This window comes from Scyliorhinus torazame, chromosome 11 (assembly GCF_047496885.1).
Source record: "Scyliorhinus torazame isolate Kashiwa2021f chromosome 11, sScyTor2.1, whole genome shotgun sequence".
Classification (NCBI taxonomy): Eukaryota; Metazoa; Chordata; class Chondrichthyes; order Carcharhiniformes; family Scyliorhinidae; genus Scyliorhinus; species Scyliorhinus torazame.
In genome coordinates this window covers 51,001,323-51,021,223 of record NC_092717.1, presented here as the reverse complement: position 1 = coordinate 51,021,223, position 19,901 = coordinate 51,001,323, and the positions used below count along the sequence as shown (strand labels likewise).

Genomic DNA, 19,901 nt, shown 5'->3' with positions numbered 1-19,901 from the left:
GATCTTACTTTGAAGAATGTTTTCTCTGTGTTTACCTGGACAAGGTAAAGAGGCGTGAAGTAAATTTAAGAGTTTGTCAATGAGACTTTCACTGTCTATCTTTGACTAAAGCCTTATGTGAAGGTAAGAAGGGCAATGCTATTTGAAGGGAATGCTGAATACTTATTTTTCTTTGATTCCTGACTTGACACTAGGGATCCCCATTGTTCAGGATTCCTCTGAGGTGCCTCAAACCATGTCTCCTAACAAAATGGGCTCAACTGCATGAAAGCAGTGTTAGATCTCTGTATTAAAGTTCATGATGTGTCTGCTCTTGCTGTCTATGTCCAATTTAAATCTATTACTATTCTTCTCACAGTTCACAATACTTCTAAATTCTGTGTCATCCACCCATCTAAATTATCACAAATGTTTCAGTCAAAACCATAGGCAGGGAAAAGGTTAGAATGTGTTAATAGACACACCAAATTAGATGCTTATTTTGTTTTCATACATCAGCAGGTCATTCAGGCACATCTAGGGAGCATATTTTGAGAACAGGGGCTGCCCGTTCTGGATGGAAATGAGGAGAAATTGGTTCTCTCAAGTGGGTATTAAATATTTGGATATATATATCCATATTCATAAAAAGTTTAATTTTGCGACAAATGTTCATTTATATTAGAATGTGACATCTGGGAGGAGCTCTTGTGGAGCAGTGGGTTCCTGCCTCTGCACGAGACGCTCTAGGTTCCAGTCCCACTACAGTACTGGAGCCAAAGAAGTTGCTTTCATTATACAGTCAAATAGGTTGAGTATCAACTTGTAAATCCTTCCAAAATAAATCAATGGCAAGTGGCAAGAACAACACAGATTCCTGGTCAGCCATATAATGGAAAGAAATTACTACCATCTACCATCACTATCCACACCTCCAAGCTACAACATGCATCTCAAAGTCTATATTGCCATAGTAACCTGGAGGAATGGCTGATGTGGATCAGATTGGTACCAAACGCATAGGGCAAGCGCCATTCATTGCTGGTCCCACATACGGGGACGACAGAACGGCTCTTGGAGGTGGGGGGGGGGGGGGGGTCTCCCAGGTGTGTGACTTCTGGGAAAGGCGACATCCTGGCATTGTTGGTGCCACCTGAGCACTGTGACACTGCCAGCCTGGTACCCTGGCAGTGTCACCTGGGTGGCAGCCTGGAACTGCCAAGGTGCCCGGGTGGTGCTGCCAGCTGGCAGTGGCACTGCCACAGTGCCAGGCTAGCAGTGCCAAGGTGCCAGGCTGTCATTATTCCCGCGTTGGAGATTGGGCCCGGGGGTGCTTGCCCATGTGAGGTAGGGTATAGGAAAGGTTCCCCCACCCCCCCCAAGGATGCCCTTGGTGAGTTGGGGCTCTGAAAGGGTTGGAGGGATTGTCATTTTTAAATGGCTCCCCACTCTCTTCCTGCACTGAGGAGTTCTGGTGATCGGAGCTCCTCAGTGCAAGTAACTCGATTAAGTGTGGCCTCATCGAGGCATTCCCCGCTGAGGTCCGAATTGCAACAAAGTCCCGATAGATAGCGTGGTGTTTCTCTGCACTGCGAGCGCTGGGAAACACCTGGCTAAACGTGCCTGTCATGGGACCTTGTTGCAAGTTGGTTCGATCGTACCCATGATTGCAAAGTGATCACAGGTGGCACCTGAATATTCAGGGTTTTGACATTTTGGAAGAACAGGAAGAAGGGAAAAGGAGGTGGTTGACTCTGTTAATAAAGCATGAGATTAGTACAACAGTAGGAAATGATATTGGATCAGAGGATCAAAATGTAGAATCAGTTTGGGTGGAGATAAGAAATAGGAAAGGAAGTAAGTCACTGGTGAGAGTGGTTTACAAAGAAATAAATAATGATGGCTTGAAAGAAAGGTATTGTATGAATCCTGGGAAATTTTAGTCTTCATATAGATTGGACAAATCAGAATAGCTAAAGTAGCCTGGAGGATGACTTCATAGGGTTTATTTGGGTCAGCTTTTTTTACAGTAGTACGTTCTGGAACCAACCAGGGAACAGGCTACTTTAGACTTTTTAATCTGTATTAATTAATTATCTCAAAGTAATGAATCTTCAAGCTAAGAGTTAGCATACCATTATAGAATTTCACTGTCCATTTGAGGATAAGAAATTTGGGTCTGAAGTTAGTGTCTTAAACTTACATAAACACAGATATGGAGTTTATTTTGAGTTGCTAAACTGGAATGGGAAAATAGGCTTAAACTAAGATAATCGAGAAGCAGGAACAGACATTTAAAGAGGTATTTTATAACTCTCAATAATGATACATTCCATTGAGAAAGACAGACACTGGGCAGCACGGTGGCGCAGTGGATAGCACTGCTGCCTCACGGCGCGGAGGTCACTGTCTGTGTGGAGTTTGCACATTCTCCCCGTGTTTGAGTGGATTTCGCCCCCACAACCCAAAGATGTGCAGGGTAGGTGGATTGGCCACGCTAAATTGCCTCTTAATTGGAAAAACTGAATTGGGTACTCTAAATTTATTTATTTTTAAATAAAAGGGAGAAAGAAAGACAGTATGGGAAGATTGCACCGTCCGTGGGTAACTATGAAATAAATGAAAGACATTCACCTGAGGAAGGAGCAGTGCTCCGAAAGCTAGTGATTTGAAACAAACCTGTTGGACTTTAACCTGGTGTTGTAAGACTTCTTACTGTGCTCACCCCAGTCCAACGCCGGCATCTCCACATTATGAAAGATAAGGATGATAAGGATTGCTTAGCCCAATGCTTTTTATGATGGTTAATTGCACTCCTAGCTCCAAATTTAAGAATCTTTGAAAACATGATTTCAGCTGTCAAACACACTCTAACCCAGACTTTTAACATTTACTTTGCCAAATATCTATCATACAATATAGCTAAAATTCCTCCATTCACCACACCATTTCATTCAGAGATGGAAATGAATTTCTTCTCTCAGACGGTAATGAGCCTATGGAATTTGCTTCTCATGAGAGCAGTGGAGACATAATCCTTAAACATATTCATGGCTGAGTTAGACAGGTTTTTGACTGGCAAGGGAGTTAAAGGTTATGGGGGGGGCGGGGGGGGGGGGGGGGCGCGGTGGGGAGGTTCGGCGGGAAATCAATCAGCCATGATTTTATTGAATGGCAGAACAGGCTTGATGGGCCAAATAACCTGTTCCAGTTTCCATTTCTTATGATCTTATGTTACTTTTATTTTCACTGTCTGGACAGTGACCTGGTGGAGTGGATTTTCACCTCTATCGGACCTGGACAGTATACATTACATCAAAACAATGCAATGGAAATAGGGTCAGTTCTTTCATGGGTGGGTGATTCACTCCAACCGATCACCATTTTTTTTGAACCCGTTATTCAAAGTCCATGGATAGGTTGGGCCGAAGGGCCTGATTCCATGCTGTAAACATCTATGACTCCTGAGTGGTGAATGTGGATATATTACATTTACAGAGTTGACATGGGGCCTACAGTTCAAGTTGGGCACCATTATTGGTTGGATCAGTATGAATTTTACAGACAAAGGGCAACCTGAATAATAGCAAAAAGAAAATATCTGTGGAATAAGTTTGAAAGACATTTAATGCAAAAGAAGCAGTTCTTAAATGTGGTTTACTCCACAGGAGGCAAATAAACAAAATAATGAATATATATGGTGGCCTGAGGACATTAAAACATGAATGCTGGGATGACCTGCTGCGTGCTTCCAGCACTTTAGTTCAATTGATCATTTGCAAAAGTTGATACTTAAGATTGTACCTTTAAAGCACTGCTGAAAAACACTGAAGCTCTCATATTAGGGCCACCTCTCACTTTTACCAGGCTCTCATATTACCATAAAGGGAAAATGCCTCCAATCTTAAAATCAACACCAACAAACAGTGGCAGCAGTGTGTACCATCTACAAGATGCACAGCAGGAACTCACCAAGGTACCTGGGGCAACACCATCCAAACCCATGATCACTACCATCTAGAAAGACAAGAGCAGCTAGTAGCTGCGAACACCACCACCTGGAGGTTCCCGTTCACATCATTCACATTCCGGACTTGGAAATATAATAATTAATAATAATCTTTATTGTCACAAGTAGGCATACATTAACACTGCAATGAAGTAACTGTGAAAAGCTCCTAGTCACCACATTCCGACGCCTGTTCGGGTACACAGAGGGAGAATTCAGAATGTCCAATTCACCCAACAGCACGTCTTTCGGGACTTGTGGGAGGAAACTGGAGCACCCGGAGGAAGCCCATGCAGACACAGGGAGAACTTGCAGACTCCACACAGACAGTGATCCAAGCCGGGAATCAAACATGGAGCTGTGAAGCAACAGTGCTACCCATGGTGTTACCGTGCTGCCCCCAATTGCTGTTCCTTCACTGTTGCTGGGTCAAAATCCTGGAGTTCTCACTTTTACAGCAGTGTGGGTGCGCCCAATCCTCAGGGACTGCAGAGGTTCAAGAAGGCAACTCACCACTACCTTCTGAAGGATAACTAGGGATGGACAATAAATGCTGGCCTAATCAGCAATGCCCACATCGCGTAAATGAATATTTTAAAAAATTAAGTTGATTGTCATAACGCTTAAGATTACGATTTTTTTATTTCATGACTACTTCAGAAGAATTTCTTCCACTAAGAGATAACAAATAAATCACTCACCTGGTAAGGAACAATGCTCTCATGTGCAGTCCCCCACCGTTTTGCTTCCTTTCTGCCAGTGAGATAATTTGCAGCAATGTGAGTAAGGCAAGCAACCTGTTTGAAACAAAGGAAATGACAATCAACAGCAAAGATAAAAGTTTTTTTCAAAGTTCTATATTCATTATTGAAAACTGCTTCCTCATCAATCATTACATTTCCTTTCCTTGAAAGCAAAAAGGAAAAAAAATGCTTAAAGTTTATTATGGGATCAATTATTTCATCTGGTTACCATGGGATTAACGACAGGGCTCAAATAATCAGAGGAAATTAAAGAGTGAGGTTAGAAAAAATATCTTTACATGGTTCGAATGCGGAATTCTTTGCCACAAACCATTGTTGAAGCCAAATCCACGAGCATCATCAAATGGTAAATTAGATAATTCCTTGAAAAAGACATTAAAAGAGTGGAATTAAACTGGGTGGCTACAATGTGGAGAAAAAGACGTGTTGAGCCAATGCTTGTTTTCTGCAGGAACATGTATAATTTGGGGATTTTTATTGGAGAATTTAGGTAGATGTAATTTTAATCTGAGACTCAGCCAAGTGGAAGACTATAAATGTACAAGCTTCCGCACTTAACATGAACTCAAAGAACAGGAACTGAAAGTGAGTTAAATGAAAGTGTTTCTTGCTTATGGATCAATTTATCTCTTCAGTTTCATTTGGGATTAAACTCAATGGTTTATAAATTGGAGGGCAAGATTGCTCAATCAGAAACCTTCCCATTAAAGAAATGAATTAAGTTTCAAATTAATAAACAATGTATCTGAACCTTTCAAACCAAAATAAACCTATTTTACCCCTTTTAAAGTGCAATTACTTATTATATTAAACCATAAAATATAACGTGAACTTCAAGAACTTCCCCACTTTCTAATCAGAGATTTGTGCTCCTATACCTGCGACGGTGGGCTCAGGCAGGGAAGGTGGAAAAGGGCCTTCCGAGGAGATGTGTGCTAATTTCCTCCCACCATCCACATCCCCAATGTTCCTGTGTTCACAGGCGATCAGGAACCCAGGGGCAGAAAATCTACTCAAATCTGTTGCAGAATTCAACCATTATGGACCCAGAGCTGAAACAATTATTAATAGCAATTTTAAATACCCTCTCTATCTTTAAGATAGAAACACAATTTTATTCCCAATCAACTTTGAAATTCCACTGTACAGCAAAATACCATTGCCAAAGCTTAGTTTCAATGTACTCGGTATCTTAATTCAGTGATTAAGGATCCCAAAAATAAAAGGTAATTAACTGCACAACATGAAATGCACTTGAGATATCATTCTCATTAAAACAAATGTAATCCAAGTTTAATTTGACTGTGTAAATCTTCTTGAATTTCTTTGGTGTGTGACGTAAAGAAATGATCCAGAATTAATTGAGTGGAATCAGCAATTTTGGCACATTCACAAGGTACAAGGTACAATTTTAGCCCTGGTCACACAGTGAAGACCTATTGTTGGGAGAGCAGTTAAAATCATTTGGAAGATTTACCCATCCCATTTCCTTCCCTTAACCTGCTATTTTTAACTGACCATTCAGCAGGCACACAGTTCACCAAAAAGTTAACCTTTTAACTATTATTTTTTTTATTTTGCTTGCACAGCAAGGAGGAGCAGGAGTGGTATTAATCCAAGAATATTAACTGAAACAAGGGATGAGATCAATGAGGTGCTGACACTAACAGCAGAATCTTGTAGAGGCAACAGGGGTCTTAGCCGCTATCTGCACAGCCTATAAAGGGTGCCTCTTCCAAGGAAGGCCCATCACACCTTGTTCGACTCAGGTACTTGGCATGCCAGCAGTGGGCCTTCCCCAGGATCAAGGATCCTGGGTGGCCGGCAGCTCTGCTGAACAGCAGCCATGGACTGGGGTGAGCACAGTAAGAAGTGTTACAACACCAGGTTAAAGTCCAACAGGTTTGTTTCAAATCACGAGCTTTCGGAGCGCTACTCCTTCCTCAGGTAAATGAAGAGGTATGTTCCAGAAACATATATATAAATATAGACAAAGTCAAAGATGCAAGACAATGCTTTGAATGCAAACATTTGCAGGTAATTAAGTCTTTACAGCTCCAGAGACAGAACATACATAACAGCAGCGCTAGTGGAGAGGCTACTGCCGGTATGACATTCACCCGAGGCCTAGGATCTTCACCGGATCCCAGGCCAGGGGCGAGTGATGGCCGGAGGGGTGTCACGGGGAAGGGGATCGGCAGAAAGGGAAAGAGTATGGGCTCCCAGCAGACCCCCTATTCCCAATGCTGAATCGTGCAATCAGGCACCGAGTATCTTTCAATGAAAAACTTCCCTGGGAGCCCGCGGGCAGCCCCGCACAGATTTGCTTGTCGGGTTCCGTGAGCCTGCTGCCACCCCTGCGCTAATACCAACCGTAACGAGGTGAAGCCAACTTAAGACAACCAATTGGTGGTGGGACAGGCAGGTCGCCGCTGGTTTTTCCACCGCGGACTTAATCGGGGTGGAAGCAGGAAGGTGGCCTAATTAAATGACCCCTCACCACAGAGGGCACAAGATTCTACACCAAGTCTTGGAAAAAGAGTTCCTATGTGTTTGCTCCATCACTCAATTTGATTATCCTAACTTAATTTACCGGCTTAGCTCCATACCCCTAACAAAAATCTAACCATCTTGGAAACTCCAATTGTTCCAGCATCCACAAGCTTCTGGTGGAGAGAATCTCCTGTTTCTACCACCCTTAAGTGTTAAAAGGTGCTTCCTGATTCTCCCCAGAAATGTCCTGGATCTTACTTAAAGATTACATTCTCTTCACTTTGATTTTCCAAACAGAGGAAATAGTTTATCTGTATTTACCCACTCTAATCCTTCCAACCATTCAAATACAATATATGAAAGAGTTGAGTTGCCAAAAACAAATGACATCTGACACACATTTTCAAACAATGGCAAATCAGTGCAGGTAATTGCATGCATCAGTCGCACATTAATAAAATAGGAGATTTAGATTTAGATTTGTCATATATATCGAGGTACAGTGAAAAGTATTGTTCTGTGTACAGTCCAGGCAGATTGTTCTGTACATGAAAAACATAGGGCATACGATAAATACACAATGTAAATACATAGACATCGGGTGAAGCATACGGAGTGTAGTGCTACACAGTAGAGAAGATGCATAGAGATCAGCTCAGTGCATATGAGGGTTATTCAGGAGTCTGGTAACAGCAGGGAAGAAAGCGGCCTTTGAATCTGTTTGAATGTTTTCTATGGTGCATCTGTAAAAGCTGGTAAGAGTCAATGTGGACATCCTGAATTTCCCTAGTTTCCTGAGAAAGTATAGGTGCTGCTGTGTTTTCAGGATCGTAGCGTCGGCGTGGGTGGACCAGGACATTGTTGATGATGTGCACAGCTAAGAATTTTAGTCTCCAGCTCGGCACCACTGATGCAGACAGGGGAGTGTGCGTGATTAGATAATAAATTGGTTGGAGGGGTGAACATGCACCAGGTACTACTCAACAAAGTGGTATCATGGTAGAGGGGGCCTGCAAAGCGGAGTGGCACACAGGGTTCAAAGCTGGACCCTCTACTGTTTCTAATTTTGGACTTGGCTACAGAATCTCAGTGAAAACTGGCTAAACCACCAAGTGCTGGTTGAGGCGGCAGTTCAGTATCAAGCCAATACAGAATAAAAGCTACAGAATACAAACAGAAAGTTCTGGAAATACTTAGTAGGTCAGGCATCATCTGTGGAGAGAGAAACAGCTAATATTTTGAGGTAAATTATGATTCTTCTTCAAAATTCTCAGAACCTACAAATTAAGTTAGTTTACTAAATGAGTGGAAAGAATAGCAATAGGACATCTTTTACAGATAATTTCAATGTACATGTAGTAAGAAAAAAAATGGCATGGTTACAAACTTTGTACAGTGTTATCAACATAACTGAGGGACTAGAAAAGGCAGGGATTCCCTAACTGGGTGTGGTTGAACCTCAGGGTTCTGTGGGACTCCAGAAGGGGCCCAAGAGGTGCCTGGGCTGGGAGGTTGCCTGACAAGAGTCAGTGCCAGGGAGGGGAGATGGCAAGAAGAGTTGGGGCTGGGGAGGACCCAATAGGATTAAGGGCTGGGGGAGGGCCCCCGAGAAGAGCCTAGGCTGGAGGAGGCCAAGAAAGGCCAGTGGTGGTGGTGGTGGTTGGGAAATTTAACCTGGCCAATCCACCTAAGCTGCACATCTTTGGACTGTGGGAGGAAATCCGAGCACCCGGAGGAAACCCACGCACACACGGGGAGAACGTGCAGACTCCGCACAGACAGTGACCCAAGGCCGGAATTGAATCCGGGTGCCTGGAACTGTGAGGCAGCAGTGCTAACCACTGTGCCACCGTGACTTAGAAACATCTTTGAAGTTCATTTTTTTATGCTTGCACCTATTGACAATAATAATCATTTTTTGTGGTTTAATTGCTCAATATAATAAGAATGAATCAAGAGTTCCTTCAATACTCTTGGGAGGTCAAAAGGGCTGAAAAGGTTTGGGAAACCCTGGACAAAGGTATTAATAGCTTCACTGTTCAAAATGTACATTTGCGACTTCCGGTGACAGCGGGCGGGAGGCGGCCACACAATGGAGGGCTCCCGTTCGGCAACGGCATTTTCAGGGCTTTAAGCCACGTCCCAGGGTCCACAGAAGCGGCAGAAGCAGGGAGACGGCACGGAGGAGGCACAGTGAAGACACAGGAGGAAAAAAAGAACAAAAAAAAATGTCGAGGGTGAGCAAGAAAACGGCCGGAAAAAAAACAGCTGAAGGTCCGTCGGGGAGTGGAAAGGTCACCGCGGGGTCACCAAGGAAAATGGAGGCTGGAGCACCAGGGAAGGCCGCACTCCTTACAGCTGAAGCAATAACCAAGGTGATGGCTGCGGAATTTGAAAAGCAGTTGGCGCAGATTGCAAAATGCATGGAGACGGTGAGGAAGGAGATGAGGGAGGTTTTGAGTGTGCTGGTGGAGGAGGCGGTTTCCCCGGTGAGGACGGAGATGGCGAGCGCAGTGGCGGAGGTGCGAGAGCAAGGGGAGGCGCTGAAGGAAGTGGAGGAGACGTCATTGCAGCACGGTGATCAACTTGCCTCGATGGGGAAAGAGATGCGGAAGGTGATGGATACGAACAAGGATCTGCGAGGAAAAATGGAAGACCTGGAATACAGATCCAGACGACAGAATTTGAGGATTGTGGGGCTGCCCGAAGGAGTTGAAGGACCAAAGCCGACTGAGTATTTTGCCGCGATGCTGGCAAAACTATTGGGGGAGGGGGAGGATCCCTCCCGATATGAACTGGATCGGGCTCATCGGTCATGGAGGCCTGTACCAAAGGCAAGTGAGCCGCCAAGGGCAGTGGCTCTGTGCTTCCGTAGGTACAGGATGAAGGAGAAGGTCCTGAGCTGGGCCAAGCAGAAGCGGGTGGTGCAGTGGGCTGGAGCTGGTATACGTGTATACCAGGACTTTACGGTGGAGCTGGCAAGGAGGCGGGCTTCCTTCAACCGGGTGAAGAGGGCACTGTACATTAGCAAGGTGCGGTGCGGCATTGTATATCCAGCAAAGCTGAGGGTGGCTTACAAGCTCAGGGACTTTTATTTTGGAACGGCGGAAGCAGCGGAGGAGTTTGCGAAAGCAGAAGGACTATGGCAGAACTGAGAAATTGAGGAATGGCCATGTGCCGATGTAACCTCATGACTGTATTTTCTTCTTTTTTGTATCACTGCGCGCGGGTGTAGAGACTAAAGGAGCCAATGTGGTATATATTTGGACAAGGAAAGGGACGGGACTTTCACTCGAAATGAGGGTTCTTTGGGGTGTAGGTGGATATGCGGGGTTTGTGTGCTAAAAGGGGATCTTTGGACTTTCCTAGGGCCGGGCAAGTGGGAAAGGGTCCCGGGCGGGGGCCTCCACGCTGGCCGGTTTAAGCCGGCCAGTGAATGGGAGTGAGATGGGGGGGGGAGGGGCTGCGGCCATCGGAGCCTGGCAGAACAGGGTCCGAGTGGTCTAGCCGGGGTGGAAAGTTGGGGGGAAGGAACCGAGATTGGGAGGAGGAGTTTTACAAGAGGCAGTGGACGGGAGGAGCTGGAGACCGGGGGTGGGGGTGGGGGGGTGGTGGGGGGGTGGAGAGCTGTGTAGATTAAGGGTGACTACGGGTAATCCCTGATTCCTTTTTGTCATTTGTTTATGTAAACATGCGGGTTGAGGTTTGGGGGTTGGTGGGTAGATGGGATCATTGTTATTATGGGGATTGACATATCTTGCTGATTATTGTTTATTGTTGATGGGTGTAAATGTGGGAGAAAATGTGAAAAAGGAGGAGAATTTTTAAAAATGAAGAAAAAAAAAATGTACATTTGCTGTTGAACAACAATCAACTCAGTGAGTAGACTGCTAAATTATGTACCCAAAACAAAGTACAAGTTGGAGAAAGGTATACTATATCGTGCTTTGTACTGATCATACTAAAAAGTTCAAAGACACTGGACGGGATTCTCCGTTAGCCGGCGCTGAAATCGGGGCGTGCGATCGGGGGTAGAATAGTTCCCAACGCCAAAATTTAATTTGCAATGCTCCGTCACCTCAAAAACAGCGTCAATGCAATGTGTACTCTAATCACCGTTTGCGTAGCATTAGTGGGCCCATCCGCGATTCTCCACCTCCAATGGGCTGAGTTCCCGACAGCTCGGTCCACGCGTGCTCTGAAAGATCGTGAACCTGGCATGGTGGCTGCTGAGAGAGAGGGGGGTGTACGGATGGTGTCCAGCACCACCACATTTCTTCGAACAGTTGTGCCGCTGGCCAGTGGGCTTCTGCCAGGGTCAGGGGAGTAGTGGGGGTGGACAGGAGGTGGGCTGTGGGGTCAGGGTGGACGGGTACGCAACATCATTACCGCAGCCGGCAAGGCAGTCAAGCAGCTGCACATGCCACTGACAGCCCGCTTTAAACTTGGCGCCCTGGGATGTAACGGAGAATCCGGCACTGTATCGATTTGGTTAGAGTTGAGGAGATGAAAAGGAGCTGTGATATTGTTGGATGTTTATTGATGAACCCCAAATAATGAGAAGGAGATGGAAGGGCAAATCTCAGAGAAATGTAAAGATCATAGATCAGTAATGTTGCGGACTTCAATAACCTAGTAATCTAGACTGAGGGAAATAAAAACAGTAATGGGAAGTAAAATGAGGAATTCCTTAAATCTTGAGTATTGCTGAAACAGAGACATGCTGTCAAAGCCGTTCGTCTTGCATATCAGGATGCGTAAGAATACCAATTGTAAAGGGAATAACAATTTATACTGCATAAGAGAGTGCTGATTGGTTGGCAAGTGGGCTTGGTTGGTAGAGGAGATGCCAGCTTTTGTTTAAAGTCAAACCAGGCAGGTTAAATCTGATTGGTTAAGATGCCCTGGGGAATGAAGCAGGGAATGTCTGTGCCCCCCCCCCCCCCCCCAAGTTTGCATTTAGTTGTAAAAGGCACACCATATGGAAAATAGGACTTAAGAACAGGAGTAGGCTATTTGGTCCTTCAATCCTGCTCCGCCATTCAATATGATCATGATTGATCAGGTTGTGGTACCAGCTTCACCTTCCTGTCTGCCCCCAAAACCCCTGGACACCCGCGTCTTAGCAAAAATCTACAAACTCAGCCTTGAATAAATATAATGGGCCAACCTCCATAGAATTCCACAGATTAACAACCCTCTGAGAGAAACAAAATCTGCTCCTCTCGGTCTTAAAAGGTAGGCTTCTTGGGCAAAATTCTCCGGTATCGGCGCGATGTCCGCCAAAAACGGTGCAATTCAGTCGGGCATCGCGCCGCCCCAAAGGTGCGGAATCCTCCGCATCTTGGGGGGCCCAGCCCCAACCTTGAGGGGCTAGGCCCACGCCGGACTAATTTCTGCCCCGCCAGCTGGCGGAAAAGGCCTGTGGTGCCCTGCCAGCTGGCGCGGAAATGACATCTCCGGGTGGCGCATGCGCGGGAGCGTTAGCGGCCGCTCACGGCATTCCCGCGCGCCCCCCCCCCCCCAGGACCCCGGAGCCCGCCCGCGCCGCCTTGTCCCGCCGGTAAGGGAGGTGGTTTAATCCACGCCGGCGGGACAGGCATCCTATCAGCGGGACTTCGGCCCATTCGGGCCAGAGAATCACCGGGGGGGGGCGCCAACCGCGCGGCGCGATTCCTGGCCCCGCCGAATCTCCGGTGCCGGAGAATTCGGCAACCGGCGGGGGCGGGATTCACGCCAGCTCCCGGCGATTCTCCGACCCGGCGGGGGGTCGGAGAATCTCGCCCCTTATTCTGAAACTTTCTCCTCCAGCTTTAGCCTCCCTCTCAAGAGAAAACGTCCCGTCAGTATCCATTCTATTAAGTCCCATCAAGTTTGTATATGTATTAAGGTCATTCTTATCAACTCCAATGAGTACTCAACCTGTTCAGGCTTTATTCGTAGGATAAGCCTTTCGTCCCAGGAATGAGTCGAAGGAACCTTCTCTGAACTGCTGCTAATGTAATTATATGTTTTTTTCCAATAGGAAAACCACAATTGTACACAGTATTCCAAATGTGGCCTCGCCAAGGTCCCATACAACTGCAGTAAAACTTCCTTACTTTTATATTCCATTCCTCTTGCAATAAATTCCAACATTCTATTTGTCTTCCTAATCATTTGCAGTACCTGAATACTAACTTTAGGTGATTGATGGACTCAGACCCTTCAGCACCACCAGGGTCTGCATCTTTCACCATTTACATACTATACTGCTTTTCTATTCTTTATGCCAAAATGAAGAAATTCCTATTAACTCATGTTATACTCCATCTGTCAAATATTTTCCCACTCACTTAACCTGCCTATGTCCCTTTGAAGACTCTCTCCCTCCCCTTGCTCCTTCTGTCTGCCAAGGAGAGAAGCCTGTGCGTGAATATATGTAAGTGAGCCACACTAGGAGCCCGATTGATAATCTTACATTGGATGTCAGTTGACTTCTCAGCACAATCGGTATTGTTTCACAAGTGTCGACCAATCGCAGAATCACACCTAATGTTAGATACTATGGGCGCAATTTAACCAAATGGGCACAGAGTCCCAGAGCGAGCATGTTTCGTCACGTGTTTCCCAGCGCTCGCACCCACAGAGAAACACGACCCTATCAAACATGACTCGGGTTAGATTCGGGGCCTCAGTGGAGAATGGGTGGCCGAGGCCGCACTTAGTCCCGTTTCCTGACCGAGGTGCCCTGCTCACCGAAACACCTCAGTGCAGGGAGAGATCGGGATGCCATTTTTAAATAGGCTCCCAATCGCGTGCAGGCTACTAGGCTGACAGTGCCTGGTTGCCGGGTGGCACCAGCAGTGCTAGGCTACCACCCTGCCTAGAGAGCAAGCACCTAGGGGCCTACAATCCCCTGGGAGATGAACCCCCCACATAGAGTGTCGCTGCGTCTGGTCTCCGTTTGTGGAAACCAGTACTGAACGGCTATCGCCCGAGTTCTCCAAGGCAAAGGGGATAGATCCCTACACCTTGGTTACCTCAGGGAACTGCATATTAAAGTGAGACGAGCGGTCTTGTTCTAATATGCAGATTTTCCACAAAGCGAGGCCGCCCACAATGGGCGGCTTCACATTGCGGCATCGCGTGAGATCGCGTTGGATCTCGCGAGGCGTGGTGAGCCAGATAGGTTCTGGATGCGGCGTCTCCTGTCATTTACCGGCCACATTGCACCGTGGCGCGCTGCTTTTCAGGTGCAGCATGGCCGGTAGATCGTCCCCTATGTTTTGAGTTTTGCAAGCGTATGTTAGTTGGATACAATCTTTACTTTTTGCCTGTTGCGAACAACTGAAGGGATAAAGAACAAACAAAAGTACAGCACAGGAACAGGCCCTACGGCCCTTCAAGCCTGTGCTGATCATGCTGCCCGCCTAACCTAAGACGGAGGTTGAGGGGTGACCTGAAAGAAGTCTACAAAATTATGAGGGGCATAGACAGAGTGGATATTCAGAAGCTTTTTCCCAGGATGGAAGAGCCTAGGGGACATAGGTTTAAGGGGCGATGGGCAAAGTTTAGAGGAGATGTGAGAGGGAAGTTTTTTTCATACAGAGGGTAGTGGGGGTCTGGAACTTGCTGCTGGGGGAGGTGGTGGAAGCAGGTATGATAGTGACATTTAAGGGGCGTCTTGACAAATACATGAATAGGACGGGAATAGAGGGATAACGACCCCGGAAATGTAGAAGGTTTCATGTTAGGCGGGCAGATGTGCTGCTTGATATGATCCGCTGCCAATCATTGGCCTGAGGCTTATATACCTGGCATCATATAGGCACTGAAATTCATATACCACATTATTTATTAGTGTGGTGGGCAGAACGTCTTTATGTCTTGAAAGCACCATCCTGTTAGTGGAGAATACCACCGTTGCTGCATAGTAGCAGCCTGAAACGGCTAGCTTCACCTATTGCTCAAAGTTTTGAGATAACTTACCCATCCAGGGTAATCTGAACTAGACTGGGCACTTTTCATGATCAGAAATGGTGGCCTTAGGCCCAATAAAGAGGTTGTGCAACATACTGCAAGCAATGATCTGACCAGGGTAGCCATTATCCCACATTATAGCTTTGATGTGCCCTATTTCAGGATCAAGTTTGCATGGTGAGAAAATGGCTCGGGAATAAGTTATAAGGTTGCCGATAAGGCCAATCTTACAGCGTGTGGAGCTGTAAGAATCCCAACGTATATATTGACCAGTTACGGTAGGCTTGTGGCAGACCGTGGTGGAGAACCCACTCGCAGATTTCTCAACTAACACTTTGGGAAAAGGGAGATCATTTGAGTGCTACATTTCAAAGGTGAATTTGAGCGCAAAATGGAGCCCATTAAGGCAAGCAAGAAAAATCTTATCTGCCTGCGGCTGCGGATTCAAATAGAGCAAACATATAATCTACATATCAGAAATATGCAAAGAGTAGGAGGTTAGGTGTCATTCCATGGAACATGTGTTTCTTGTGTTTGAGAGCTGGACTTGGACGGGATCCCATGGCAACACCATCTATTTGGGGATACAGGGCGTTGTTAAAATTGAACTGACCTGCATGAGTTGCTAAGTTCATAAGTTCAATAAATACAGATTCAGACAATGGTGGCATGTCTAGATTGCCAAGATATAATGACGATGGTACAAATGTATTTGGCTTCCTTGGGTGGTACATTGGTTATGTATGGCAGTGGCAGTGGATGAGTAGATTCTTCGGGCTGGAGGACAAGTGTGCTAGATGCGCCGGAGGGTCGGCGAATCATGTACACATGTTCTGGTCGTGCCCTAAATTCAGGGGGTACTGGCAGGGATTCGCAGATGTCATGTCCCGGGTATTGAAAACTGGGGTGGTAATGAGCCCGGAGGTGGCAATCCTTGGGGTTTCGGAGGACCCGGGAGTCCAGGAAGAGAGAGTGGCTGATGTTCTGGCCTTTGCTTCCCTGGTAGCCCAGCGATGAATACTGTTAGCATGGAGGGACTCAAAGCCCTCAAGGGCTGAGGTATGGCTATCGGACATGGCGAGCTTTCTTGGCTTTGAGAATGTCAAGTTCACCTCGAGAGGTTCGCTACTAGGGTTCGCCCGAAGGTGGCAGCCATTTATCGACTTCTTCACAGAGGAGTAAGCGTCAGCAGTGGGGGAGGGGGGGTGGGGGGGGACAAGGGTAGAGTAGAGTAGAATAGGGGGATGTTGAGGCAGGTCCATGCGTGAACAGAGCCATGGTTTGCACTATGTTTAATTTGTAATTTGTGTCTTAACTTTTTTTTTGTACTGTACAATGTCACTTTTTCTATATGCCTAAAATACCTCAATAAAATCGTTTGTTTTTAAAAAAATGTATGGCAGTGATTCCTTTATGCATGCTAGAAGGTCCATATATTCATATACAGGGTTCTGAATTTTGCAGACAGAAGGAGCATGTCCATGCATTGCGTCCTTCTCAACTAAACAAAAGCTAGGGGGACAGCCAATCACTTGTTCATTCCCCATGGCAATGCCTTGATCAAAGACAACCTGCCTGGTTTGAATTTAAATAAAAGCTTGGCAGTGAATGGGTTCCTGGTGCATTCTTCAGTGCCACATCTCTACCAATCATGGTCCACTTGCAAACCATTCAGCACCCTCTTCTCATGCAATATAAATTGTTGTTCTCTTGACAATTTGCATTCTTGTGTATCTGTCCTGATGAGTGCAAGGTTAAAAGCTTCAATAGCATGTCACTTTTTTCAGCAATACTACACTAGCAAACGACTGATTCTTCAAATATCTACAGGAAAACTCCCTTAATCAGTATATAATAAGCCCAGCTCGGAAGGAAGCAGTACTGGATCTAGTTACAGGGAACAAAGTAGGCAAAGTGGAGTGTGCTTCAGTGGGAAAACATCTGGGTAATAGAAATCAGAATATAATTAAGTTTACAGCAGTTATGGAAAAGGATAAAGCAAAATCAAATGTGAAAATATCCAACTGGAAGAGAGCCAATTTCAGTGATTTACAAAGAGATCTAGCAAGTGGACTGGGAACAGAGATTCAACAAGAAAATGGTTAATAAACAATAGTAGGCCTTCAAGGGATAAATAGTTCAGGTAGAAACCATGTATATTCCCGCAAGGACGAAAGGTGGGGCACCAAATGGAGAGCTCCCTGGTTGACAAAGGAAACAGACATTAAAATAAAGCTGGCTCAAAATACATTAGAAAACCAGGCAAATTGTGGAAACTGCAGGGGGAAACTGGAAGCTAATATAAGACAGGCAAAGAGTAAGATTATTGGTACTATGAAAGGGAACCCCAAACATTTTATTAGCATGTAAAATGTAAAAATATATTTAAAGGAATGGTTTGTGTGATTAGGGGCTAAAATGTCTTCTATTGGAGACAGGAATCACTGAGATGCTGAATGAATACTTCATACCTGTATTCCCAAAAAAGAAAGGGTGAAGTTAATGTTGCAGTAGGTGAGACGGGAGTGCAGATATTGGGTTAGGGTACAATCTTGAAGTTTTCGTACGTTACAAAACCTGGCAATGCGGTAACTAGTGAACAGGACAGTAGCAGACTTCAGACAGGCGAAATGGGCAGACGGGTGGCAGATACATTTTACTATGGTTAAATGTGAAGTGATGCCCTTTGGAGGAAACAACATGAAGGGGTAATATATTTTAAGTAGTACTATTTGCAGGGGGATGGGGGCTACAGTAGCAGGGGGACCTGGGTGCATATTCACAAATCCTTGAAGGAAAGAGGACAAGTTGACAAGGCAGCTAAGAAAGCAGCTGAAACACTTGTCTTTGTAAATAAGGCCACAGGACACAAAACAAGGAAGCCATGATCAATCTTACAAATCACAGGTTAGGCCTCAGCTGAAACATTGTATACAATTATAGGCGCTTCACTTTGATAAAGATGCTAGGGTTTATTTAACAGGACAATGTCAAAGAGGAGGGAATTTAGTTCTGAGGAGAGATTGTAGAAGGTGGTGTGGTGATATACATCACTGTAAGTACACAAAGGGTTAATGTACATACACTACACCTAGCTAGACACTAGAGGGAATACCAGAGACATGACACACAGGCAGTCAACCAATAGGTCAGTAAGATAGGACACAACCAATGAGCATTCACGATACACACAGAGGTGACACTACCATAGGCCACTATCCTGAGGTATTTCTGCCGCGATGTCCCGGCATCACTGAGATGACTGACCTCTAACAACCACACCATCCTCCTTTGCGCGTGGTATGACTCCAACCAGCAGACAGTTTTTCCCTGATTCCATTTTACATCAGTTTTGCCAGGGCTCCTTAATGCGACACTTGGTCAAATTCTGTCTTTATGTCAAGGGCAGTCACTGTCACCTCACCTCTGAAATTGAGCTTTTTTGTCCATGTTTGGACCAAAGCTGTAATGAAGTTAGGGGCTGAGTTCACCTGGGGGAACCCGAACTGAGCATCCGTGAGCAGGTGATTGCTGAGTAAATGCCGATTTGAGCAAAGATTTCAAGATAACAAAGGGGAGGGATAGGATAGAAAGGGAGATTAGGGGACAAATATCTGGTAAGATAGGGGTTTGGTTAGATCAGTTACCTGAACGGCTGGTTCGTGATACAGAGCGAAGCCAAGAGCATGGGTTCAATTCCCATAGCAGCTGAGTTATTCATGAAGGCCCTGCCTTCTCAACTTTTCCCCTCGCCTGAGGTGCGGTGACCTTCAGGTTAAATCACCATCAGTCAGTTCTCTCTCAAAGGGGAGAGCAGCCTATGATCCTCAGGGGCTGTGGTGGCATTTACATTTATTTACATAGGGTAGATAGAGAGAAAGTCTTTCTGCTAGTTGGGAGTCCAGGATCACGACACATATTCTAAAACTTTGAGCCAGATTCAGGAGCGAAATTAAGAAGCATTTCTGTTTGCAAATGATGACAGAAATATGAAGCTCTCCTCCACAAATGTCAATTGAAGCTAGAATAAATGTTAATTTTAAAACTGAGCTTGATAGATTTTTGTCACCCAAAGTTACCAGATCAACCATGAACTCATCGAATTTAAGTTTCAATGATTACCTTTACAATATACATTAATGACTTGGACGAGGGAAGTGAATGCACTATTTTTACGGAAGAAACAAAAATAGGTGGGAAGGCAAATGGTGAGGGTGACACAGGGAGTCTACAGAGGACATGGACAGGTTAAATGAGTGGGCAAAAACTTGGCTGATGAAATTTAATGTTGGAAGTTAGGCACTTTGGTAGGAAGAACAAAGGAGCTGAATAATATTTAAATGAAAAAAGACTGCGGAAAGCTGCAGCACAGAGGGATTTGGGGATCCTTGTACATAAATCACAAAAAACACAGAAGGGAATGAATCTGCAGAATTCTTTACCACAGAGGGTTGCAGAGGCTGGGTCCTTAAATATGTTCAAGGCCGAGATAGACAGATTTTTAATCAGTCAGAGAATCAAGGGTTACGGGCAAGTGGGCAGCATGGTAGCACAGTGGCTAGCACTGTTGCTTCACAATGCCAGGGCCCCAGGTTCGATTCCTGGCTTGGGTCACTGTCTGTGCGGAGTCTGCACATTCTCCCTGTGTCTTCGTGGGTTTCCTCCGGGTGCTCCGGTTTCCTCCCACGCGTCCC

At 45.5% G+C, this 19,901-nt stretch overlaps 1 protein-coding gene across 9 annotated transcripts in view; it reads right to left on the bottom strand.

The window, feature by feature from the left end:
* The window catches only part of sugct (succinyl-CoA:glutarate-CoA transferase), an 842,325-nt gene that overhangs the window by 549,959 nt on the left and 272,465 nt on the right, over nt 1-19,901 (bottom strand). For all 9 annotated transcript variants that reach the window (XM_072467239.1, XM_072467242.1, XM_072467243.1 and 6 more), the window contains one exon: nt 4,690-4,785. In XM_072467239.1, coding sequence (XP_072323340.1) covers nt 4,690-4,785 — 96 coding nt within the window. The remainder of the gene's footprint in view (nt 1-4,689; nt 4,786-19,901) is intronic.